Genomic DNA, 27,075 nt, shown 5'->3' with positions numbered 1-27,075 from the left:
AAGACAGGCTAAGAGAAAATTTGAAAAGAAGCTGGCCATAATAAATGTCACATTTATTCACATAGGCTTATTTATTTACTCTGCTATACTATTACATTAATTGGATGAAATGTAAATATTGCATTGTTCAATTTCTCCCCTCTTCCAGTTCCAAGTTAATTTTCCCTGTTTTATTGTAACTTTCTCACACCCTATAATTGATTCACTGTATTTAAAGTTCACAGTTTTATTGGGAATATTGCTTATTACGTTACGCTATGCTTTACACACATTGTTATTTGTAAACCGGGTTGATGTGATGCCTGTCATGAAACTCGGTATAATAAAAATAATAAATAAATAAATAAAATAAAATAAATAAAGGCAAAAGCTCACAGTAAAAACTTTTAAAAATATATCCAAAGCAGAAAGCCTGCGAGGGAGTCAGCTGGACCTGTAGATGATCGAGGGGTTAAAGGGGCACAGAGAAGATAAGGTCATGGCGGAAAGATTACACAATTTCTTTGCTTCAGTGTTTACTGAAGAGAATGTTGGGGAGATACCCATTCCAGAGAAGGTTTTCAGATGGACTGAACCAAATCATGGTGAACCTAGAAGATGTGGTAGGCCTGATTGACAAACTGAAGAGTAGTAAATCACCTGGACCGGATGGTATACACAAACTGAAGAGTAGTAAATCACCTGGACCGGAAGGTATACACTCCAGGGTTCTGAAGGAACTAAAAAATGCAATTTCAGATCTATTAGTAAAAATCTGTAACCTATCATTAAAATCATCCATTGTACCTGAAGACTGGAGGGTGGCTAATGTAACCTCAATATTTAAAAAGGGCTCCAGGGGTGATCCCCTGACCAGACCAGTTAGCCTGACTTCAGTGCCAGGAAAAATAGTGGAAAGTGTTCTAAATATCAAAATCACAGAACATAAAGAAAGACATGGTTTAATGGAACAAAGTCAGCATGGCTTTACCCAAGGCAAATCTTGCCTCACAAATCTGCTTCACGTTTTTGAAGGAGTTAATAAACATGTAGATAAAGGTGAACCAGTTGATGTATTGTGCTTGGATTTTCAGAAGGCATTTGATAAAGTTCCTCATTAGAGGCTTCTAGGAAAAGTAAAAAGTCATGGGATAGGTGGCGATGTCCTTTTGTGGATTACAAACTGGCTAAAAGACAGGAAACATAGTAGGATTAAATGGACAATTTTCTCAGTGGAGGGCAGTGGGCTGTGGAGTGCCTCAGAGATCTGTACTGGGACCTGTGCTTTTCAATATATTTATAAATGGAGTACTTACATGGCTAAAACTGCATTTAGTCTCTGTATGGAAGTTAAACACAGTTCACCATAGTGATGCGTTATGGTTATTATAACAGAACAATGTTAAGATGAGCTTTATTCTCTTTTCATGGTCATGGTATTTGGTTCTGATTTCAGATTGTATATGCAGGAAAACAGAGAATACTGAAGATAATGAATAAGCACAGCAAGTTAATAGGAGAGGGAGAAAATGACATTTTAGATGACAAATGAATATTATGATTGGTTGACAGAATTAAAAACAAAATATTACCTGTTCAGAAAATTGTGTCATATAACGCTGTAATTTGGCTTGGTTATCTGTTTGTTCACACATCTGTACCAAGATGTCAAAATCACAGTATTTTTCAGCAAGAGCAGCAGCCCACTGGTACTGTCCAAGGGAAACTAGGGAGGCCAGAGGGGAAATCTGTTAGAATTACCAACTCCCCAAAACATTTTCCTCCATATATATATATATTTTTTTTTAACATAGTGTCAAAAAAAAGTACATAAAACATGTGGAAAATAATTAGGCAACAACCTGTGCTTTCATTTCTTATTTTTCTTACTACCTGGATGGTAAGGCAAGCTGTCTCATATTAGCAACAATAGCATCTGAGGACGAAAGAGAACTTTTACCACCTGGGAGGTGTAACACCACAGGAGCAGTCCTTGGCTTGCACAGGCAGAACAGACTGGACTCCAGCCTTGCTTCACAGAAATCTTTATTATTTACACAAAAGCAAAAAAGTAGATAACAATTGCTTAGTCAGCAGTGCTTAAATTAAGCTGTATCAGTCACACATTGACAGTCTTAGCATATTCTCTGTTTCTTCCTCCTGCTCAGGGCATCTGTTTTCTCTGGGGCCTGCTTAATCATCCCCTTGTTCAGGGAAATGCCCTAGGACCAAGATTCCCTTTGGGTGTATGCTTTAAGGTGGACCATGCTAAATGCCTGGTCCTCATCTTTTAAGGGGTCCTAATATAGACTCCTTTATAGGAGGCTTTTACCTTCAATAAATATATAAACTTAAGTACTGGTGAAAACATGCTCTTAAATCTCAAGTCTTCTCCAGCCTGGCTTACAGACAGTGGGGACCTTATCTGTTTTTCAATATTCCATTCAGATTTTCTTTGTTACATCTTAGAGCAATTCCAGGCTGTTGCCTTGTGAATAACTCCTACTCTGACTCCTGATCTGCTACATTAGTATTTTTCCACACTTTCTATGCATGGTTGAACTGAAATTGGCAGAACACAGCAATCCTTCATATTAATTATGATTGCTCTTGCTTCTATTCTTTAGTCTAAAAGTCCTAGTCTCCTTTTTCATTTTTGGCTTTTCATTTTCTTGTGCAAGTAACTTTCCTACTGATCATAGAGTTAACATCTTCATAAGTATCCAAATTATCCCTTCTCCCTCCCTATAGAAACATGGCTTTGCAGCAGTTCTTATTCTTCCTCCTTCCTTTCCTCATACTACTTGTGCCACTGGTCAGGCAGAATCAGCCTGTTTTTCCTAATATCTTAGCTTTTACTGTTCCCTCATTACCTCATGTTTTACCTTCTCCAATTTCAAATTCCATTCTATTCTATCCTCCTGTCAGTGCAAAAGAACTTGAGCCAGCCTTGAACCAGCAGACTGCTGGGGAGATTAGAATTTTTTTTCTGAGTAGAAAGGGCCTACTGGCTCCTTCAAGTCCAGACCTCTAAACCTTGCCTTTGAGGATCTGGAATGATCTTTGGGATTTCAAAAGAGGTTGCTGGAACACTACAGTGTTCCCAGCAATTTGAGGAATAAGAGCCAAGCCATGAAGTCCTGGAGGAGACCATGACTCTATTATCGAGAGGTATCTGTGCCTGTAAGGCAAAGCAGTGAATTTCTGTGTGTACTGTTTAACCTGACATAGACAAGACTAAACTGAGTGTGCCTTTTGAAACTGCTTGCTACTGAACCCAAATCTCCTTGTTGTCCCTAATGTGTAGGTAACTGTTAATTGATATATAACCCTGCAAATGTAAGCTAGGATATACTTGCTTTCTTTTAAAGTGTATTCTAAAATAAAACCTGGTTGTAAAATAAACTAGAATGGATTACTTGCAGGCAGCCCCAATAACCTGACACCATTTATTTATTTAGTTTAGCAAATGTTGCTTACCTGTAACAGGTGTTCTCACAGGACAGCAGGATGTTAGTCCTCACATATGGGTGACATCATCAGGATGGAGCCCAATCACGGAAAACTTCTGTAAAAGTTTCCAGAACTTTGACTGGCCCCTACTGGGCATGCCCAGCATGGCACTAACCCTGCAGCCAGCAGGGGTCCCCCTTCAGTCTTATTTGAAAGCTACAGGCAGTGCCGAAAAATAAAACAACAAAACGTTACGAACCCAACACCGCGGGGCGGCGGGTGGGTTTCGTGAGGACTAACATCCTGCTGTCCTGTGAGAACACCTGTTACAGGTAAGCAACATTTGCTTTCTCACAGGACAAGCAGGATGGTAGTCCTCACATATGGGTGAGTACCGAGCTGAGGATGTCCGAACATGCACCAAATGTACCCAACGGCGTGCAACAGGCACAACAACTGGGGTGGAATTTGGTAGAGGGCATCCTGAACCCCACCGGGCAGGCGGAAGGGTGTAGGTACATCACGTTGGAAATTGGCTAGTCTGTCCTGCGTAACCTAAGATGGAATCTTGTCTTCTGGCTTTGTCCAAGCAATAGTGGGCTGCAAAAGTGTGGAGAGAACTCCAGGTGGCAACCCTGCAAATGTCAGGAAGCGGCACTGATTGTAGGTGTGCTAGTGAAGTCGCCATGACCCTCACAGAGTGTGCTTTGACACGGTCTTGAAAAGGAATGCCTGCTTGCTGATAGCAAAGAGATATGCAGTCCGCCAACCAGGAGGAGAGAATCTGCTTACCCACAGGTTGCCCTAATTTATAGGGATGGAAAGAGACAAATAACTGAGTACTCTTCCTGTGGGCAACTGTACGGTCTAGGTAGAACGCTAGAGCCCATTTACAGTCAAGGGTATGCAGAGCCCGTTCCCCTGGATTGGAATGGGGCCTGGGAAAGAAGGTAGGTAGTATGATGGATTGATTAATGTGAAACTCCGAAACTACCTTAGGTAAAAATTTTGGGTGAGTGCGGAGTACTGCCCGGTCCTGCAGGAGTTTAGTGTAAGGCGGATAGGTAACTAGGGCCTGTAACTCACTAACCCTGCGAGCTGAAGTGATAGCCAAAAGGAAAATCACTTTCCATGCGAGATATTTTAGGTCACAGGAGTGAAGAGGCTCGAATGGTGGTTTCATGAGCCGACCGAGAACCAGATTAAGGTCCCAAGAAGGGGCCGGAGGACGTAAAGGTGGCTTGATATGGAGCAAGCCCTTTAAAAAGCGTGTTACGAGGGGTTGTACTGATATAGGAACATCCCCGACACCTTTATGGAAGGCGGCTACCGCACTGACATGCATTCTGATTAAAGAGGTCTTTAAACTTGACTCTGACAAATGCCAGAGATAATCCAAAAACCTTGGGATTGGACAGGAAAAGGGATCAAGGGACTGCGAAGTGCACCATGATGTGTACCTTTTCCATTTATAGGAATAAGATTTTCTTGTGGAAGGCTTTCGCGAAGCAATCAGGACACGAGAAACCGAATCTGAAAGGTTAAGTGGTTGAAGGATTAACCTTTCAACATCCATGCCGTCAGGGACAAGGCCTGAAGTTTGGGATGGCGTAGGCATCCGTCGTTTTGAGTGATCAGATGCGGGTCCATTCCCAAGGGAATGTGCCTGCGGATGGAGAGATCCTGGAGTATAGGAAACCACACTTGGTGTGGCCAGTGAGGTGCTATCAGGATCATGGTACACTTGTCCTGACGTAGCTTCACGAGAGTCTTCAAAAGAAGAGGAAGTGGCGGGAATGCATAGAGCTGACCGGTTGCCCACGAGAGGGAGAATGCATCTCTGGGCTGAGAGCGCTCGCTCTGAATGAGGGAGCAGTAGTTGTCCAATTTGTGGTTCTGAGGGGACGCAAAGAGGTCTGTCTGGGGGTATCCCCATTGGCGAAAGATTGAGGTCGCTACCGAGGGGTTGAGAGACCACTCGTGCGGTTGGAAGACACGACTCAATTTGTCTGCCAAGACATTGTTCACTCCCGGCAAGTAGGTGGCCCTGAGGTACATCGAGCGGGAGAGCGCTTCCGACCAAATCTGCACAGCTTCCTGACACAGAAGGAAGGAGCCTGTGCCTCCCTGCTTGTTGATGTACCACATGGCCACCTGGTCGTCCATCTGAATCAGGATGACGTGATTTGACAGGCGTTCCTGAAAAGCCCTGAGAGCATATCGCATCGCTCGAAGTTCTAGGAAGTTTATTTGATGTTTGGCTTCCCTTAGAGACCAAGATCATTGTGCCTGTAGATTGTCCACATGGGCTCCCCACCCGAGGTTGGAAGTGTCGGTGGCGAGAATGAGTTGAGGATCTGGCACTTGAAAGGGCAGACCCTGGAGGAGATTGTTGTGATTTGTCCACCAGGCGAGAGACAGACAGAGTGAGTCTGTGATGTGGACAATGGTCGACAGAGGCTGAACAGCTTGAATCCATTGTGACCTCAGAGTCCAATACATGCGTCTCATAGCCAGGCGGGCCATTGGTGTGGACTGAGGACGCCATGTGTCCTAAAAGGACGAGGAATTAGCGAGCTGTTGCTGTATGCTGAGACTGCAACTGGTGAGCGAGAGACACGAGGGTTAGTGCTCGTTGAGGGAGAAAGGCTTTTGCCCCTAAGGTGTCCAAGTCTGCCCCAATGAACGACAAGGTTTGAGATGGGACTAAATAGGATTTTTCGTAATTAACAAGAAATCCTAGAGAAATTAGAGTGTGTAGGGTCAAATTGAGGGACGACCGAGCGGCTTGCTGGGTTGGAGCCCCGATTAACCAGTCATACAGATAGGGGTACACGTGAACACCTTCTTTCCTGAGAAAAGCTGCGACAACCACGAGACATTTGGTAAAGACTCGTGGTGCCGAAGCTAGGCTGAACGGAAGCACGCGGTATTGATAGTGCTTTGGGCCTACTAAAAACCTGAGGTACTTGCGATGAGCTGGAGTTATCGCAATGTGGGTATATGTGTCCTGAAGGTCCAGAGAGCAGAGCCACTCTTCTCTTTGCAGAAGAGGTAGAAGCGAGCCCAAGGTTACCATCTTGAACTGCTCTCGTTGTAGGTACTTGTTGAGAGCAAGTAGGTCCAGAATTGGACGAACTCCCCCGGATTTTTTGGGGATCAAAAAGTACCGGAAATAGAACCCTAGGCCTTGCTGTGAGAGTGGGATGGGTTCTATTGCTCTTAACTGGAGAAGATGGGAAACCTCCTGCTCCAGAAGGACAGAATGGTCGGATACTCTTCATGCTTGCAGAGGTGGTGAGTCTGGTGGAAGAGCAAGAAAGTTTAGGTGGTAACCCTGAGCAATGATTGCTAGCAGCCATTGGTCAGTTGTGATTGATTGCCACTTGCCGTGAAAGTGGCACAATCGACCTCCCACTGGTATGCTTGGCAGAGGAATCAGGCTGCTGCTCTCCAAGTGAAAGTCAAAAACCTGAAGCATGCCCCGGCTGGGGAGCTGCTTGCGGCTTTTGCTTTCGGGCCTGGCGAGGCTGAAGTTTTTGAGAAGGCCTCGTAGTTCGGGACCTTGCTGGTGGAGGATAGTACTTCCTTGGACGGAAGAATGACTTCTTAGAGTCCTTCCTAAAGGGCTGTCTAGGGGAAGTCGGAAGGTATCGATGAGAGCTGTTTAAGGGTCTCATGATGGTCCTTTAATTCAGCCACTATTTGCTGGACCTGTTCAGCAAACAGATTGTCTCCTACACATGGTAGGTCAGATAGCCTGTCTTGTACTTCTGGCCGAAAGTCAGAAGATTTGAGCCAGGCCCATCGTCTTGCCGAAATGGCAGCTGCAGACACTCTAGTAGAGGTGTCGAAGATATCATTAGCTGTTCTTATCTCATGCTTTCCTGCTTCAAATTCCTTGTTGACAAGGATTTGAAGCTGTTGTTGGAATTGTTCAGGCAGGGTTTCAGAGAAGTCCTGTATCTGCTTGAAAATGACCCTATTGTATTGGATCATATACAGCTGGTAAGCAGCAATTCTGGAGATGAGCATAGCCCCTTGGAACACTCGTCAACCAATATTGTCTAGGAACTTGTGCTCCTTAACAGGAGGGGTAGATAAGTGAGGCTTCATCCTTTTTGCTTTCTTCTGAGCCGATTCCACCACAACTGAGTGGTGGTTGAGCTGAGATTTTTGAAAGCCAAGGGCTGACTGTACTAAATAGGTAGTGTCAGCTTTCCTGTGGACTGGAGCAATGGATCCTGGGTTTTCCCAATTCTTTTTGAGGAGGTCAAGAAGAACTTGATGAACGGGAATAGAAGTGATCACTTTTGAGGGATTCAGGAATTGGAGGAGCTCCATCATCTGGTGCCTATCATCCTGCTCCGTCTGAAGCTGAAAAGGGACCAACTCAGACATTTCCTTCACAAAATTAATGAAAGAAAGGTCCTCTGGAGGAGAACGCTTTCTACTTTCAGTAGGAGAGGGAGGTGAAGGTAAGTAATCGGTGTCTGTGGAAGTATCATCACCCCAGGTGTCATAAGGATCAGCAGACTGACCTGTAGGACGAGAAGAGGGTTGGATACCCGAAGGCCCCGGCTGAGGCTCCGAGAAAATCAAAGGAATCGTCGGGGGAACCGTGGACGGCCTGGAAGGCATCGGTGCTTGTATCGAAGGCATCGATGGGCATATCGCTCCCGATGAATGAATCGGTGGCGAGAGATGAAATGGCATCAATGGCTGAGGCAATACTCCCGAAGGAGAAATGCGGAACGGTGTTTCTCCTCCCGATGAAGCTGTCAACGGGGAGCGTACCGGAGCCATGGAAATCACCGGTGGAAGGGCGGTCATGAGCATCTCCATCCGGGATAGTAGCGGTGCCAGTGCTGCTGTCATCGGGTCGGTGGCTGGTTCCACTCTCGGTGCCGGAGGAACCTGGAGCCGTTGCATCGCCTAGTCGATGGCCTCCTGGACCAGCCGATCCAGTTCTTTCTGGAGACCTGGAGCGAGCAGCCCCGGCTCCGTGACGGAAGAGGGAGGCAGAGGCCCAGTCGGAGGGACCACCTTTACAGGCGGAATCGCGACTCCCAAACCTCGATCGGGTGAGGGTGGCCTCGATGCCATTTCTGGACGGGGCTTCTTCGATGGTGGCGAGGTCGATGATTTCGCTCCCTTGATGGTCCGAGACTTACGATGCCAATGTTTCTTCCTACGATCCCCTCGATCTTGAGGGGGAGTAACGGGAGTCGATGGCCGTGAAGACGTTGATGGACGGTGACCGGACGGAGGTCAATGCTGGTGCAACTTTGACGGTGCCGGTTCCGATGACGTCGATGCGATGGACGGCGTCGGGGTGTGAGCACGGAAGAGGAGTCCCATCTTCTCCATTCTGACTTTGCGACCTTTTGGTGTCATGAGGGCACATTTGGTGCAAGTCAGAACATCATGCTCACGGCCTAAACACATTACACAGACTCCATAAGGGCCTGTGATGGACATGGTACGAGTACAGTCTGGGCACCGGCAAAACCCCGACGCCATGGCCATCGAAAAAATCGAGCCGCAGTACGGTCGACGGCCAGTAGGCCGCGAGGGCCAAACTAGACGGTAATCGACAGAAAACGGGTAAAAACTTACTGGAGTACCACGGCCCGAGAAAAGTTAGAGGAGGACCCCTGTGGGGAAATTTAAGTTTAATTAACTCCGTGAGGAAAATTCCTGTCATGAATCTCTTCAGAGCTCCTAAACCGCGAGGCTACTGCTGCGCTGGAAAAAGAAGACTGAAGGGGGACCCCTGCTGGCTGCAGGGTTAGTGCCATGCTGGGCATGCCCAGTAGGGGCCAGTCAAAGTTCTGGACATCCAGTTCAGGACATCCTGCTTGTCCTGTGAGAAACTTTTATATACCGGTATTCAAGAATGGATATCATATTGGTGTACATATTAAAAGCAAAAACAGTTAAAAATATTATAAACATTAAAAAACATCTTAAAATCACTATAACACTATATAAAATAAAATACCTAACATTACCACACATTATTACCATAAATCTCTTCACTAAAACTATAACGGGGATGGAAAGGCAAGGGTAAGAGGAAAGACTTAGTTAGAAAAGGCCTGCTCAAATAGCCATGTTTTTAACTTTTTCTTAAACATGTTAAGCAGTGACTCCAATCTTAATTCAGTAGGTAAGCTGTTCCAGATATTTGGACCAGCCAATGATAACGCTTGGTCTCTAACAAAATTAGGGTGTGCAAGTTTAGGTGAAGGACTTAATAGTAAAGCTTTTCCAGATGAACTTAGATTCCGTCACTGATCTACCATTTTCCTGGTCAGTTTTCCCTTCTTTAACTATGAGGGAAATCACGCCATCGATTATCCATAGATGGTGACTCGATCTTTCTTCTCATGCACTCCAGATTGACAAACTTACCTTCTGGTACTCATACATATGGTCACCTGTGAGGTCAGTATTATCTTCAGCTGAGAACTTCCCTTTACTCTTTCTCCATTCACAGCCTATCACTATACTAAACTGTACAGTATCTTATCACACTACATTTATCTTATGTTAAAAAACTATGTACCGGAACGATATGGCACTTGTGTAAAGTAATGTTTCAGCATCATTATTTGTTTGTGCCTATTTGTAAACCGTTGTGACGGAAACTACTAAACGACGGTATAGAAAAGACTTAAATAAATAAATAAATAAAATACTGCTCCAACATAAGTATGCCAAAATGCCAATCATTTCTTTGCCACAGCATATTACTTTTCCAGAAGCCCTTCTAGTTATGTTGACATTTCGCTTCACAAACACCAGAGAGAAAACCTTTTTGGGAATAATTCCAATCTTGTACAACTCACTGCCACTTAAATCAGATTAGCCGCGAGTCTGCTCATCTTAAGAAAAGTATTGAAAGCATGGCTCTTTAAGTCCATGTTTGGACTGGAAGCTGAATTAGAGCTCATTTCTTAAGCCGCACTCCTGTCATAGAAAAAGGGTCTGCTGAGTCTGGAGCTAGTGTGCTGTGTGCAGAGCCAAGGAATGGCTCAGAGAAAGCCAACTTCAATCTAAAAATAGCATACTATATGACCCCACCTCTGAGGATACAGAGGGGACTCAAAAGGAGTGCTGGGACACCTCCCAGGTATTCCCAGCATTTAGACAGCGTGGAAGTCAAAGAAAGGTGTGGAATCCTGGAGGAGACCCATGAGTTCTTGATGCTGTGATGTGTTAATGTGAAGTTTGGAAATCTTGTCTCTAATCATGTGTGAGCTCTTATTAAAAAGAAAGTACTGTGCAAAGACCCGGACTGATACCTGGACACCTGTAAGCTCCATCTCACTTGTGATTTACCTTCATTGTGAATTATCTCTTTAAGTTTACTTGTAGTGCCATAAGTCAAGAAGCGTTCTGCTTTCGTTCCTAATAAATACCTCTATTGCAGCATTTAAATCAGTATCCCTTTCTTTTGCATGTAGCTGGCTCTATTAATTTCTGTTTAGATACTAATATTGGGCATAAAGAGCTGTAGGATCATTAATAGCTAGGGGAGGTAAAGTTCCAGAAAGTGTCCAGCTTATACCAGATTGGGTGTGGCTAACTCAGAGGCTGGGGTAACTCATTCAGAGAACCAGCAGGGTCATACAGATTCAGCCAGGAGAGACAGGCCACGAAGAGGTCTGAAGGAGGCTCCTGCTAAGAAATCTAGGACCAGATTGAGGTTCCGTAGAGGCACCGGCCACTTTAGGGGTGGTCGGATCTGCTTGACTCCTTTCAAGAAGCGGGAGGCATCTGGGTGAGAGGCTAGGCTGCCGTCCTCACTCCCACAGCGAGATGCACGTCCATCTGCTGGAGACGGAGAATACAGGCAGGCTGGGGTCACTGCAGGGATATATATACTGACACGTCAGCTTGCTCCATCTCCATCTGTTGGCAGGGAAGCATAAACCCACTAAGTCCTGAGTACATCTGTCTACATGTTAGGAAACTATTTCAGGAAGAGATTAGCTCAATTTGTTAAAGTCAAGGTTTGTTATAAAGATGAGAGATGTTACGAAGAAGTTCTACTATAGTTCTTTGACTCTTTCCAAACTAGATGGCTAATCCTATGACCTTATGTAAACAGGAGTGCGCTCACGTACCCCAATCTTTATTTTTTCTTGCAGCTATCTTTGACTGCAATCGCATATGAGCAGACCATCACTGGAATCATTATATATCCAGAGTACTACAGGCTTAGTGGAAGTGGCTCCAGTTGATAAGACAGGCTAAGAGATAATTTGAAAAGAAGTTGGCTGCAGAGGCAAAAACTCACAGTAAAAACTTTTAAAAATATATCCAAAGCAGAAAGCCTGTGAGGGAGTCAGTTGGACCGTTAGATTATTGAGGGATTAAAGGGGCACTTAGAGAAGATAAAGCCATCGAGGAAAGATTAAATGATTTCTTTGCTTCGGTGTTTACTGAAGAGGATGTTGGGGAGGTACCCGTACTGGAGAAGGTTTTCATGGGTAATGATTCAGATGGACTGAACCAAATCACGGTGAACCTAGAAGATGTTGTAGACCTGATTGACAAACTGAAGAGTAGTAAATCACCTGGACCGGATGGAATACACCCCAGAGTTCTGAAGAAACTCAAAAATGAAATTTCAGATCTATTAGTAAAAATTTGTAACCTATCATTAAAATCATCCATTGTACCTGAAGACTGGAGGATAGCTAATGTAACCCCAATATTTAAAAAGGGCTCCGGGGCGATCCGGGAAACTACAGACCGGTTAGCCTGACTTCAGTGCCAGGAAAAATAGTGGAAAGTGTTCTAAATATCAAAATCACAGAACATATAGAAAGACATGGTTTAATGGAACAAAGTCAGCATGGCTTTACCCAAGGCAAGTCTTGCCTTACAAATCTGCTTCACTTTTTTGAAGGTGAACCGGTAGATGTAGTGTACTTGGATTTTCAGAAGGCGTTTGACAAAGTTCCTCATGAGAGGCTTCTAGGAAAAATAAGTCACGTGATAGGTGGCTTTGTCCTTTCGTTGATTACAAACTGGCTAAAAGACAGGAAACAGAGAGTAGGATTAAATGGACAATTTTCTCAGTGGAAGGGAGTGGAGTGCCTCAGGGATCTGTATTGGGACCCTTAATTTTCAATATATTTATAAATGATCTGGAAAGAAATACGACGAGTGAGGTACTCAAATTTGCAGATGATACAAAATTGTGCAGAGTAGTTAAATCACAAGCAGATTGTGATAAATTGCAGGAAGCCCTTCTGAGACTGGAAAATTGGGCATCGAAATGGCAGATGAAATTTAATGCGGATAAGTGCAAGGTGATGCATATAGGGAAAAATAACCCATGCTATAGTTACACAATATTAGGTTCCATATTAGGTGCTACCACCCAAGAAAGATCTAGGCGACATAGTGGATAGCACATTGAAATCATAGGTTCAGTGTGCTGAATTATTTGAAAGGGAATGGTGAATAAAGCGGAAAATGTCATAATGTCTCTGTATCAATCCATGGTGAGACCACACCTTGAATAATGTGTACAATTCTGGTCGCCATATCTCAAAAAAGATATAGTTGCAATGGAGAAGGTACAGAGAAGGGCTACCAAAATGATAAGGGGAATGGAATAGCTCCCCTATGAGTAAAGACTAAAGAGGTTAGGACTTTTCAGCTTGGAGAAGAGATGGCTGAGGGGGGATATGATAGAGGTGTTTAAAATCATGAGAGGTCTAGAACGGGTAGATGTGAATCGGTTATTTACTTTTTCAGATAATAGAAAGATTAGGGGGCACTCCATGAAGTTAGCATGTGGCACATTTAAAACTAATCGTTTTCACTCAACGCACAATTAAACTCTGGAATTTGTTGCCAGAGGATGTGGTTAGTGCAGTTAGTACAGCTGTGCTTAAAAAAGTATTGGATAAGTTCTTGGAGGAGAAGTCCATTACCTGCTATTAATTAAGTTGACTTAGAAAATAGCCACTGCTATTACTAGTAACAGTAACATGGAATAGACTTAGTTTTTGGGTACTTGCCAGGTTCTTATGGCCTGGATTGGCCACTGTTGGAAACAGGATGCTGGGCTTGATGGACCCTTGGTCTGACCCAGTATGACATGTTCTTATGTTCAGTGTTAGTCCTGCCTTAAACTGCATTTCCTTAACAGTAGCTTCTACTTGACAAAATTTGGGAGGTGTGCAAAAACGTTACACCCAGGCCAGTTGTAAGGATAAACCACCCTAAAAAGGACTGTGCAACAGAACCAAATTGAATGCAGGCCTGAGCAATTCAAGATGAAAGTCAAGCCATGTGATAGCCCCTACAGTTTTAATGTGAATGCCAGTGAGAACTGAGAAGCTGCTATTGTTTTCCTACCTCAGTTAAATCCCCTTGTCATTCTTTTCAGTCTTTCCTCCAGTTCCAATTTTTTCCTCGCTGTTTTCTCCCTCCCTGCCCCCCCTTCCCCGGCCCGGTCTTTTGTATTTGTTTCAGTCTTTTCTTATCCTCCTACTGTTAGACATCACTGTTGCTCCCCTTTATCTTTTCCCCTCCCCACTTCCATACCCTCCCTTGTACTTTTACAAGACTACTCGCCATGTTATATTGCATTTTTGCAAGATTATCTAGTGTTTATTTGCATGTTCCTTTATCTTTCTACATTGTTTTTCTGCAAGGTACTGTTCCTATAATAGTTTGTTTGCTGTCCTCTATCAATATTTCCTCCTGCTCAAAGTATATCCTCTGTTTTTCACCCTTCTGTTCCACCCCCCCCCCGGTTTTTTGTATTTTCAGTTCAGTTATATGTAAACCGATATGATGTACTCACGAATATCAGTATAGAAAAGCTGTTAAATAAATAAATATCAAGCAATCTGTCTTCACCTTATAATTTAGCTGGTACCTTCAGACACAAACTTGCTAAGCTTATGGACTTGACAATCTGTACTCAGTTATGAGGCACAATTTCGTTCACCAGATGTATTCCAGCCCACTTTATCATCCATTTGAAAACATGCATACATGTACCGGATAAGAAGCAGCAGTATTGGAAACCTACCAAACCTATGACTGTGGATTGCGGTAATCTCCAGTTAATATTGATTTTGGATCATATGCATGAAGTCCTGAAGAACAAAAGACTTTGGACTTACAGATTTTAGACTCTTCACGCACAAGGGAATTTGTACCTGAGGCTTTTCATGAGACTTTAAATGAAGCTTCACATCAGACTTCAGTACATCCCTGCTCCATGAACTTTGGCAAATGTGATTAAGCAGATTTTCTAATCTCATTCTTGCACAAGCCTTTGCAGGCTAAGCCAATCTTCACTCCTATCCCCTGTCTGCGCAACTTAGAGAGGCTTCTGTAAACTCCAAGACTGTCGCCCTGAGACAGCAGTGTTAACTAATTAATTGTTTGCCCGCTGGAGGTCCAGATGTCTGCCTCTGAACCAAGCCACCCTTACCTGGTTCTCCAGAGCAGTGGTTCTCAACATTTTTTCTGTCGGGACACACCTGACAGTTGGTTCTCACATGTGTGACACACTGAACACATGATTGCCCCGGGGCTAAATGTAAACATATACTCTGTATCTACAGGATCCACCCTGACCCACCCAACAATGGCTACAGAACAGAACTAGGACATTCCCCATTCAATTTACCATACAAAAAAGATATTTCTAGTGTCAACTCAGTAACAGCAACATAAACACTCTCGCCTACCAGGTGCAATAGCCCTCCTTATGAAAAAAAAAGTAATTTACCATCAATGCATGTTCTATTGAGAAAACATAAATAATATTGATACAAATGCCTACGTGCTAGTAAAATACTTCACCTTGGTCACATACATAGAATCAACCTTCACCAAATACAGAAAGACTACAAATTACAAATATGGAAACAAACTGGAATGGAAACCCAAAAAGCAGCTCTGCATTCTGTGCAAAACAGAAATATAGCACCTAACCAACTTCCAGGATCTGCAATAATGTACACAAACTAATACGCACAAAGTTACACCTACATTATGGAACTCAAACAGTAAAAACCCTACCTATGAAAAGGCAGCACTGCAAAAATTACACCAGACCCTGTTAGGTCTGGTGTAATACACCTGTTAGGAAAGTAGAACAAGCCAAGCTGCTATAGATACCTACACAGAAACTATAAGGTCACAGAATACCCTTAGCTGGGTCACACATGCAGAGCACAGACCCTCACCAAATACAGAATAAAATGACCAAAAGCTAATGCTTTTGTTTTTGTGTTGTTGCACTGCATACAGAGTTTGGCTTCTTGCTGTTTCCAGTTCAGTTTTTGTCTCCACATTTCTATTTATACATTCCTCGAGAAATATAATATTTCAAAACTGATAATGGAATAACATCCAAATATTAAAAATTTTCAAAATTATTAAAAATTCTCCAAGCACCAATAAAATATTTCTAACAGCAGATACATCACATAATACCCAATAATTAAAATGGCAGTCAATCAAGAAAGATAAACTTAAAAAGCCACCTTTACTGGCTCACTCTCTCTGTCTCACTCACTCACCCCCACCCACAGCACACATAGCAGCTACAGCACAAGGTAGCCGGTATGCTGCTATTAAAAGCAGAGTCCTGACAGGCTGGAAAATGCAGCAGGAGCGACTTCCCCTGCCCCGCAGCGGCAAGAAGGCAGCACTCAGCTCTTTGCTTGTGATGCTATCACGGCACAGAGCAGTCAGACTTGAAGGTAATTCTATGCTTTTTCTTCTCCCCACCCCAGCCTTTTATTTTTATTGTTTGCAGTTTATTATATTTTCTTGCTGGGGTTATGCTGGTGAGAGAAGGAGAGGTCGGAGCCAGGGTGGGGGGGAGAGCGGCACCTACTCCTGCAGCACCTGGCAAAGTGGCCAACCAGCACCAATTTTCAACTCTGGGTCCGGGCAGTTAATGGATGGATTTCCCCAACAGCTGCGCAGCAGGAAATCCCGGCGGCCGCATTCTCAGCTGACTGCTCAGTGCCGCGATGATCGCAGCACAGGCAAACTGTTGAGTGTAGCGGGGCCGGGGAGAGCCTTGGGATGTGATTTCTGCAGCAGCAGTATGCAAGCATGGCCTTTTCTTCTTCCCGCGTGCCCAGTAAATATCACTTCCTCTTCCAGGCCACAGGGGCGGGAAGAAGAAGAGGTCATGTTCCTGTTGCCGGCTTCCACAAACACTGCTGCCGTTCCCTCAATGTTTGAATGTGCTGATAGCCCGGGCAGGAACGCCAGCAATATTTGTCTCGCTGAGGTGAAAGGGGGGAAAGAGCAGCGGGTACGCGACACACGAGTGTGGGGCGACACACCGGTTGAGAACTGCTGCTCCAGAGGGATGACCTGATTGCTGTGGAGAGAGTGAGTACCCGAGACCATTCCTTAGAGGTGTTCATGCTCTCCTGATCAGCCTAAAATAAATTGGCTAAATTGCTACTTTAAGCTGGGTAGTTGATTGGCAATTTATCAGAGATATACAAATTAACTTTGGGCCAGACACAGTTCTTTTCATACCCTTTGCAACAAGAGTGATTTATTCTTTTAAACCAAACTTAAAACTATATCTACCATACATAAAACCATTTTATGTTTTGTGCTGCTATAATGAAAATGATTATTATTCACCTCAAGAAAAGGTGTGGACATTCTGCTCTCTTTACATGAACTTGGACCTTATGTTATCCAATTTAAATATAAGAAACTATATAAGACTAATTATTCCATACACTGTGGGATAGAGTCAATTATCTCCCAAACTGACTCAAATATCTTTTTTGCAGCATGAGAAAAGCAATAAAAAATTACAGGATAAATAGGTCCAGAAATTTGTCAGTTTATATGACTCGGGAACTTTGTTGCAGTGTTTTTTTATATAGGAGAAGAAATAAAGATAGTTTATATACCCTTACTGCACTGTTGCAGGTGAGCATAATGCACCTTCCTTCTAAGAAGCTCTGTTCACTAATACATGAATTAATCAAATTCGAGAAGATTATACTTACGCAAAGGAGAGAGGAGCTCTGAGCGTTTTTGGGAGTACTCCATATCTAGACTATTATATCTTTCCTGGTCACTGGGTCCATTTACTGATTTCAACTGAGTAACATAACCATCGAGAAATGAATCCAGCAGTGTGACTAGTTGTTCTATCAGAATGTTACGGAGGCCACTGTCCGCCTGAGGATAGACTTTTCTGAGAATTATTCCATGCTGGCGTACAATTGCTGTTCTTATACCAGATGGTCCACTTGATGCTTTAAAAAACAAAAGAATACCCATAAGTAACTGAACTCATAATAATTAGATTCTACTAATATCAAAAAAACACCTTTAAAGTATTTAGAACAGGAGACAGAGGTAAAGTAACTTTGCAAGATAATTCATTTCAAACCAGTGAATTCCTGTACTCTCTTCTCTAAATTACATGGGTCATATACTCCTGAGGGAATGCTGCGCAAAAAAATGTAAAATTTTGCACACCAAAACTTAAAATTCTGCATAATTTATGTTGGTCAAAATAACACAATATACATGACAGTCTAAGTAATTAATTTAAAATGTAATACAGAACGTTGTTACTTAAAAGAGGCACATTTTTAAATATTTTGAGGAGAATTTCCCTAGAAGTTCACTCTAAGAGTGTCTCTTCCACCCTATCTCTGTACTCCCCTGGCCAGTCTCCTTTCAATTTGTCCTCTCAGGCCCCAACTCCTCCACCTATCACTGTCTCTCCCCTCCTAGGCTCAATCCCTTCCACTATCTCCACTCCCAGAGTTTGATCCCTCTCTCAGTACTGCCCCTCACACAGGCTCATACAGACACCCCCACTCTCTCTCGCACACACACAACCCCTCATACAGGCTCCCTCTCTTTCTTTGCACCCCCCCCTCCCCACAGGTTCTCTTTCTCTCTCATGCATACACCCTCACACAGGCTACCTATATTTCTCTCTTACACACCCCTGCTCACTGGCTCCCTCTCTCACTCACCCCCCTAAAAATAGGCTCCCTCTCTCTCTCACACACATCCCTTCACACAGGCTCCCTCTCTCACAAACAAGCACCCTCACATATACACAATCCCTTTTTCACACATATCAGCGCCCAACCTCTCACATATATATATATATATATATATATATATATATATATATATACACTCCTTTACAATCTTCTCATACAGGCTCCCTCTCTCTGGCACCCACACCCTCATACATGATCTCTCTCTCACCCCTCCAGGATCACAGTCTTACAGACACAGACTCACTCACTGGGGCCTGCTCCATCTTTGCCGAGAGTGGGACAGACTCTGCTCGTGGCACGCCTGGGCCTGCTTCATCTTCACCGTGAGCTGGATGGCCTCCGCTTGTGGTGAAGATGGAACAGGCCCCGGCGTGCCACGAGTGGAGGCATACTGCTCGCAGCAAAGAAGGAGCAGGCTCCAGCAAGCCGTGAGTGGAGGCTGCCCTGCTTGCGGAAAAGATTAAGCAGGCCCAGGCGTGCTGCGAGCAGGACACATTTTCTCAGTGAGCGGGACGGCCTCTGCTCCCAACATGCTGGGGTCTGTTAAATTCTGAGCAGATTCTGCGCAGCAGGGGAATTAAGCAGGAATTCTGAGCTCTGCAGTAGTGCAGAATTTCCCCAGGAAAAGACATAGGACAGCCATGTGCACGTGGTTTATTACAATGTATATATCATAACAGAAATTTCAAAGTGATTTACAAATGGAGAACAAACATACATAATCAAAAAATAATTAACAGAAACATATAAATAAAAAATGAAATCACAGTCAAATAATAGATTATAAAATGTAGCGATCTACTAAAAAAAAAAGGTCTTAAAAGAAGACTCTGCCCTGATATCAGGAAGAAAGTTCCAGAATAGTGGGCCTGCAACAGAAAAGCACTGCCCCGAGTGATGTTAAAGTGGGCCATCTTTACAGTTGAAACTTTAAGTTCTTTTGAGTGGATCTCAAAGAATGTGGTTGCCTGTAAACTTTTAGCGCAGAGCTTACCCAATTAAGATGATTCAAGAGCTTAAAGATAATAGTAGCAAGTTTTCACATTATTCTCCACTTAAATGGGACCCAATGTAAATTTGCTAATATTGGGGTGAACCATAGATTGATAGCACCAGTGATTAAAGCTTGGAGAGACTAGATTTCTATTTGATGTCCCCCCCCCTTTAATTTATAGGCAATCCTAAATTTGTATATGGATTTCTATAACTGCCTTCACTAGATGGGATGACTTGGGGTGAACAGGATCCTATTTTGAAACAGAGAAATGTGTCAACAGAAAAAGACTGGATGGCCTATCTAGTCTACCTATTTGCCCAACTAATTCAGCTTCACAATTCCCATCAGACCCTCAGAAATCCCGTATTTATCCCATGCTTTCTTGAATCCAGATATTGTATTTGTTTCCACCACCTCCGCTGAGAGGCTGTTACATGCAATAACTACCCTCCTCTGAAAGGGGTAGAACCAGGAGAAATCCCATGACTCTTCAATTCTAGAGCCTCCATTCCACTGAAAGAGGCTCGCCTCCAGAGCATGGAAACTGGAGATATTTAAATGTCTCTATCATAGCTCCTCTCTCTCACCTTTCCTTTACATAACATAAGACTTGTCATACTGGGTCAGACCAAGCATCTTGTTTCGAACAGTGGCCAAGCCAGGTCAAAAGTACCTGGCAGGATCCCAAGGAGTAGATAAATTCCAAGCTGCTTATCCCAAGAATAAGCAGTGATTTCTGCAACTCTACCTTAATAATTGTTAATGGTGAGACCACATCTTGAATACTGTGTACAATTCTGGTCGCCGCATCTCAAAAAAGATGCAAATTCTGCATTGTACCGCTTAGTTGACAGACTGGCTGCCAGGTTAAATGTCATAACACAGTCAGCTAAGAGCTCTGACAGTTCCCCCTTCTCCAGAGAAAATGGCAACATAACTCCTGTGATGTTCTGTCACAGGCTCCTACCTATATCATTCTTGAATCTGCACTGTGACTGTCTGGACTGTAACTATTGCCTGTAGCCCAGAATGCAGCTTGCCTCTCTCAGCAGCTACCTCTCGTTTCTGCCATTGGCTTGCCTACCCTGGTCGTCAGCATGTAGAATGTGGAATTCCCAAAAAACAAACAGGAAGCTGATCCAAGATTGCTGTGTAGCGACCGCACCGATCTTGTTCCGAATGTGGAATGCCCACAGCATCTGTATGGGTGTGACAGTTTTTTGCATGTGCATGCGATCCGCGAAAACCCAAAGTGGCCCGAAGGTCTCTGTTTCCAAAAATATATGCTCTGATAATTGTTGTAATGTGAAGTACCTGCATATATTTATAAGAATGTTCTAATAGTATTATACTGTTCTGTTTAATCTACTATATAAAAAATAAAATATTTGCTCTTGTATAATTCTGAGTTTTTCCAGCATGTAATTTTAAATTTTTGGGTGCATGTCTCTGCCAATGTCTCCAGCACTGGAATACACCATCACTAATATAAATTAGTGTCCCCCTACAATCTCTCTTTCCTAAAGCCCACAGCCAGCCATTCCCTACCCATTCCCCAGCTAATCAGTCTTGCACCTCTCAGTCAACCTCCAGCCAGTCATCCCTGATCCCCATCACTCCCAGTCTACACTCGCCCTCCATTTAGGACATTGTCAATATAGGGCTGAACCTTTTAGTTTCACCTTATTTTTTTCATGTAAACTAAGTTATTCAGAAGCTTCCATTTGCAGACTACGTATGTCAGATCTATAATATTCAATTTGTTCTCTTTTCGCCCTTTTTTTTGTGACTTGAAAAACATTTTTACTTTTTAAATATATGTATATCTTGGCTTGTGAGGGAATATTGCCTTCATGGAAGCTCTTGTTGGCACAACTGCTTCCTGTAACTGGGGGGTGGGGGCGGGTTAAACAGAATGCAGCATTTATATTAGCGATGGTGTATTCCAGTGCTGGAGACATTGGCAGAGATGGTGAGGGTCATTCAGGTCCAGCAGAGCAGCAGAGAAGAGTGTGGAGTTCAGTGGCCACAATTTTAAGTCAGGCGCAGAAGCAACAGTGAGGCCATGCTTCTTAAAGCAGCAAGCAGTGACAGTAGTAGTGATATGAATAGTTGCCTACTGCATCAAAGGGGGCTCTCACCTAGCTGGCTGGGGCTACCAGTCCAGGAGCAAGCAGTTCACAGGGACTGAGTCACATGGTGCCCAAACTCCTAAACAAGTTTCAGTCTCATGAGACTTGAGACTGTGAGACCAGCACAGGAATTCAGGCACTGCATGCTCAAACTCACTGAAAGCCATACAGCATGGGAAAGCCATTCCCTAAGCCTCAACAAGAAATGCAGGCCAAAGTTAATCCCAATTTTTTACTTCAGTCTCAATAAACTTCCCTATTAACCTTAGACAATCTTCCAGTGGGAGAAGGCTCTTCAGTATTTCCAAAAAGCATGGTCTTTGTTAACAGCAAACCAAGTTGATAAAGTATTCCCAATTCAACTGCACCTTGAATACTGTGTACAATTCAATTTGCCGCATCTCAAAAAAGATATAGTTGCGATGGAGAAGGTACAGAGAAGGGCAACCAAAATGATAAAGGGGATGGAACAGCTCCCCTATGAGGAAAGGCTGAAGAGGTTAGGGCTGTTCAGCTTGGAGAAGAGACGGCTGAGGGGGGATATGATAGAGGTCTTTGAGATCATGAGAGGTCTTGAACGAGTAGATGTGACTCGGTTATTTACACTTTTGAATAATAGAAGGACTAGGGGGCATTCCATGAAGTTAGCAAGTAGCACATTTAAGACTAATCGGAGAAATTCTTTTTCACTTAACACAATAAAGCTCTGGAATTTGTTGCCAGAGGATGTGGTTAGTGCAGTTAGTGTAGCTGGGTTCAAAAAAGGTTTGGATAAGTTCTTGGAGGAGAAGTCCATTAATGGCTATTAATCAAGTTTACTTAGGGAATAGCCACTGCTATTAATTGCATCAGTAGCATGGGATCTTCTTAGTGTTTGAGTAATTGCCAGGTTCTTGTGGCCTGGTTTGGCCTCTGTTGGAAACAGGATGCTGGGCTTGATGGACCCTTGGTCTGACCCAGCATGGCAATTTCTTATGTTTTTATATAACAGGTTCCAGTACAAGAAAGGAACTTGGGGATCTATTCTCAATACCTCCAGATTCCAAAAACGACCCAACTTGGAACTGAATAAATATCTAAAGAAAAAAAAATTCAGGATGAATTCTAGGTACTATCCTTCCTTAATTAGAAAAAAAAATGTGCTTTCATCCCTGAACCTCAACGATGCTTACATAAGCATCTTAATTTACAAGACTCATAGGAAATGCTTACATTTTCATCATAGCGAATGACCACTGTGTTCTCCCAAACATCTCTCATGAAAGAGCTCAGCTTAAACAGCCAAAACCACCCAGGCAGCCACATTTTGAACCACTTATAGCCTGAGTCATTGAGGAAAGGCTGCTCATAAGCTATTGCGGTAGTCCAAATGGGAAGCCACCAGTGAGTGAATTACCCTTTTATATCAAAAAAGGACTTGATTTTTTCACTACTTACAGCTTTAAAAAGGCAGTACAGATCATCTTAGCCACCTGTTTTTCTAACAAATTCAGCCTCATGAAAAACTCCCAAATTTCTAACGTTATCTATTAAAGTAACTTATTCAGCTTCTATTTAAAAAATGAGAGAATTTGCCAATGGAGTTGATATGCCAGTCTTCAAAATTTGTTTGATTGATTTAACATAAGCTGCTCTGTACCAGCCAATCAGCTATCACTGTATGTCATTTATAAACTATACAAAGGCAAATTGATTCCTCACTGTTATAATAAGTTGGATGTCATCTGCATATAGATATACTCTAAACCATGAGAATGTAGCAGTGGCCAAACGGTTACATAACAATATTAAAAAGAATTGGGGAAAGGAGTGTACCCTGAAAGACCCCATTATCTTTAATCTCAACTGAAGTCAGAAAACTTTTCACTGCTACTTACGTAGACCTATTTCTCAGAAAGGAAGATAACAACCTTAACCCAAGCCTTTTTGGTTATTACTTTAGGTTGCTGCTTCTTCTCTCTGCTGAGCTCTGGCAGGAAGCTGTTGATGGGAAGGTGGGGCCCAGTGCTATTGGAAATGATGACCTCTAGGAAAATGGTTGCTTGTACAAAAATTACTGTTGCCTGGAGGTAGTGATCACTCTGAAGCTGAAGACAGGGACTGCAGGGTAGACTGATGCTTCTTGATTGGGCCCATCATCTCCTGACCTCATTTCCAAAGAGATACTTCCTTGTGCAAGGGATATTTGCAGGTGGCTGTAAACTTCTTCCTGGAGTCATTCAAGTAAGCCTCTGAGCTCCAAGAGACACTGCCGAAGGTCTGGCTGCAGTGTGAAAAGCTTTGTAAGTGGAACAAATTAGTTGTTTACTGCATCCATTGTAGTTTGCCGGAACTCAGCTTTACAAGGACCTTTTTAGGTTGCTAGGGGTTTAAGTTTTTGAACGCATTTGTGCTGGTACTGCACCATGAAAAGCTGGTGAGCCACAATTCTCACAGTAAGCATGAAACCTTGGAAGATTTTCTTATTGAAAGAATCCAATGCCCTCTGGTCTTTTTCAGGCCTTGCTTTGAAATGCTCTTTAGAGTAATTTGCATTTCAGACTGGACTCTACCATGATTGAGTAGTGTGGCAATTGGACCACTCCAAACCTAGGCAAGATTTGCACATTTTAGATCAAGCTGGCATACCACTGGTAAGCAAGACATGAGGGTCCTTCAAAAATATCATGAACTGAGACATAGGTTCCTTAGGGGTTTGAGCTAGTGCAGCTAAAAAACATTCATTCTAGATCCTCTTCCTTTCTGAGGTTAATAGGCAACGTGGTTACCATCTTCTTTAGTAACCTTGAATAGCTAAGGTCCTCTGGAGACGAGGTATGCATTGGTAAGACTGGAGAGAGATCGAATGGCATCCCTGTGGACATTTCCTCATCTAGTCATTATGGCACACTCCTCCATGACCCAGAGGAAGGATGGTTACTGTAGAGGGGGATCTCTGGTGCTTCGATAGAGAAGACCTATAGGAACTTGGACAGGACTAATTATTCTTCTACTCCTGATCCATTCGAAGGAAGCACCCAAGTGGAAGAGGAGTAGCCCTAATGTTGAGCTGACTCATTCTAATTGCCCCGAAAGGACATTTGGACATCTCTGGGGCTCCCTGGACTCCATTTTGTGGGAACAACTTCTCCATTCTGGATAGAAGAGGTTCCATCCTTCCCCTCTGGTCTTCAGGAAGCAGTGTGGCAAAAACATTTCTTACCATCTCAGACATCTTGGCTGCTAACAACGGAGAGCCCTCTGCATTGGACTGAATGGGGAGACATCCTCTTCCAACACCCAGATAAATTCATCCTTGCTTGGAGCTGCTGTGGCTGGCTGCTCCTAAGAAATTGGGTGGGGCAGGCTGCTAGCCCTGTGACGCACTAGGCTCCAATGCACTCTATGTCAGCTGCATCAATGCACTTCCTTGGCTAGAGTCAGATTGAACCATCAATGCTGGCAGGAGCTCCTTCCACACTAGTGTTCTACCTTCCATCATTAATAGCACCTGGCTTGCCGGCAGAAATGTGCTTGGTGTTGCAGCAATACTCAGAGGGAACAGACTGCGCTTTTGACAGTACTGGCAAAATCCATGCCAATGTCCCTGACTGGGTTCTGGATGGTGCTGACACACTCAGAGATGGTACCACTGGATCTGGAGTGAACAGCCTGCCTAGTGCCATGGAGGCCATCTGCACTGGAAGAGGACAGTGCTTGCACTAATGTGACTGTGGGTGCTCTCCTTGGCGTGGAGTGGGGTCTGGAGATGTGGATGCTTGTAATGGTGCCAACTTCTTCAGTTTCAAGAGAGCTAGCCCCAAAGGAGAATTCTGACACCATTCAGGCATGCTTCTCAATACTTCCTCCAGCACCTTGGGCTTCCAGGCCCTGCTCAATGCCTGAAGCAGATCCAGGTGCCGATGCCAATAAGAGGAAGCTTTCACAAATGACTTGCGGGAAGAAGGAGATGCAGATTCCCAGTTCTATCTACATTGTTTACTATGGTTTGAGTCTGAAAAGGCCCCACTCTTGGAGGTATAATTGACCATGTTGCCCACTCTCTTACGGATGCTTAGGGACCTTACTTGACGCCAACTTTTTCAGGTCCTCCATCTCCCAGGCATGGGTCATGGGAACATCCTGTCACACTTTGAGCAATTAAGCAGCAATAGCACATGATAGATACACAATGCCCACATCCATAGGATTTGAAACTACTCACTGAAGGCTTTTTGGCTTTTGGCTTTTCCTTTTTTCACTGAAAGGAAGGTTTTTTTTAAACTGAAAAGTTCTTTGATGGGCTACCAAGGCAGCAGTGAAAACTGGAATTTGCAAACTTGCAAATTCAAGTATAACTGAAAAATGTAGAAAATGCGTTGAGAGCGACTGGGAATCTGTCTGTGCAGTAGCTTGGCTGAAGAAAGACAGAGGACTCATAAGGCAGTGACAGGTGTGAGACTTAAGACTTCTGAGCTTTGAAATCTGGGTCCATGTTGGCACCAATGGATGATGTCACCTACTAGTTATGGCTGATTTAATCTTGCTTGTCAACAGAGAATATTGGAAAAGCAGAGTTGCTTACCTGTAACAGGTATTCTCCCAGGACAGCAGGATTTTAGTCCTCACATAAGGGTAACATCATCAGATGGAGCCCTGTCACGGAACACTTTGGTCAAAGTTTCTAGAACTTTGACTGGCACACTGAGCATGCCCAGCATGCCACTAACCCTGTAGCCACCAGGGGTCTCCATTCAGTCTCATTTGTAGCAAAAACTACGGGCAAAAAATAAAATAAGAAAATGGTATCGAATCCAACTCTGCGGGGTGGCGAGCGGGTTTCATGAGGACTAACATCCTGCTGTCGTGGGAGAACACCTGTTACAGGTAAGCAACTCTGCTTTCTCCCAGGACAAGCAGGATGGTAGTCCTCACTTATGGGTGAATAGCAAGCTACAGGCTGACTCATAAGAAGTAAGCCAAGCAGCACACATGTGCAACAGGCTCAACAACTGGGGTGCTGTTGGCAATAGTGAGGCAGCCTGAAATTCACAGCGGGTCAAGGTAGGACGAGTTGGGTTTCTATACTGGAAATAAGTTTCGTAGGACAGACTAGCCAAAGACGGAGTCTTGTCTTCCAGCCTTGTCCAGGCAGTAGTGGGCTGCGAAGGTGTGGAGAGAACTCCACATCGCAGCTCTGCAGATGTCGGTGATCGGTACTGAACGAGTGTGCTACTGATGTTGCCATGGCCCTGAGTGTTTCTTCACTCGTCCCTGAAGTGGAAGGCCTGCTTGCTGGTAGCAGAATTCAATGCAGTCTGCTAACCAGTTGGAGAGAGTCTGCTTGTCCACCGCAACTCCAAGCTTGTTTTTGTCAAATGAAACAGAGTTGGGTGGACTTCCTATGGGCTGCAGTGCAATCTAAATAAAATGCAAGTGCACGTTTACAGTCCATGGTGTGCAGAGCTCGCTC

The 27,075-nt window shown here is 43.7% G+C and overlaps 1 protein-coding gene and 1 long non-coding RNA gene across 3 annotated transcripts in view; one reads left to right on the top strand and one right to left on the bottom strand.

The window, feature by feature from the left end:
• Nucleotides 1-27,075, bottom strand: part of NUP133 (nucleoporin 133) — a 271,938-nt gene that overhangs the window by 92,592 nt on the left and 152,271 nt on the right. The window contains exons 18-19 of the mRNA XM_029594184.1: nt 17,475-17,726; nt 1,572-1,705 (exon numbers count right to left, since the gene is read on the bottom strand). Of these exons, the coding sequence (XP_029450044.1) occupies nt 1,572-1,705; nt 17,475-17,726 (386 nt within the window). The remainder of the gene's footprint in view (nt 1-1,571; nt 1,706-17,474; nt 17,727-27,075) is intronic.
• LOC115087249 overlaps nt 1-27,075 on the top strand; it is a 221,397-nt gene that overhangs the window by 94,573 nt on the left and 99,749 nt on the right. The gene's annotated exons all lie outside the window — the stretch shown is intronic.

Source organism: Rhinatrema bivittatum, chromosome 3, assembly GCF_901001135.1.
Source record: "Rhinatrema bivittatum chromosome 3, aRhiBiv1.1, whole genome shotgun sequence".
Taxonomy (NCBI): domain Eukaryota; kingdom Metazoa; phylum Chordata; class Amphibia; order Gymnophiona; family Rhinatrematidae; genus Rhinatrema; species Rhinatrema bivittatum.
This window is presented reverse-complemented; position numbering and strand designations above follow the sequence as displayed.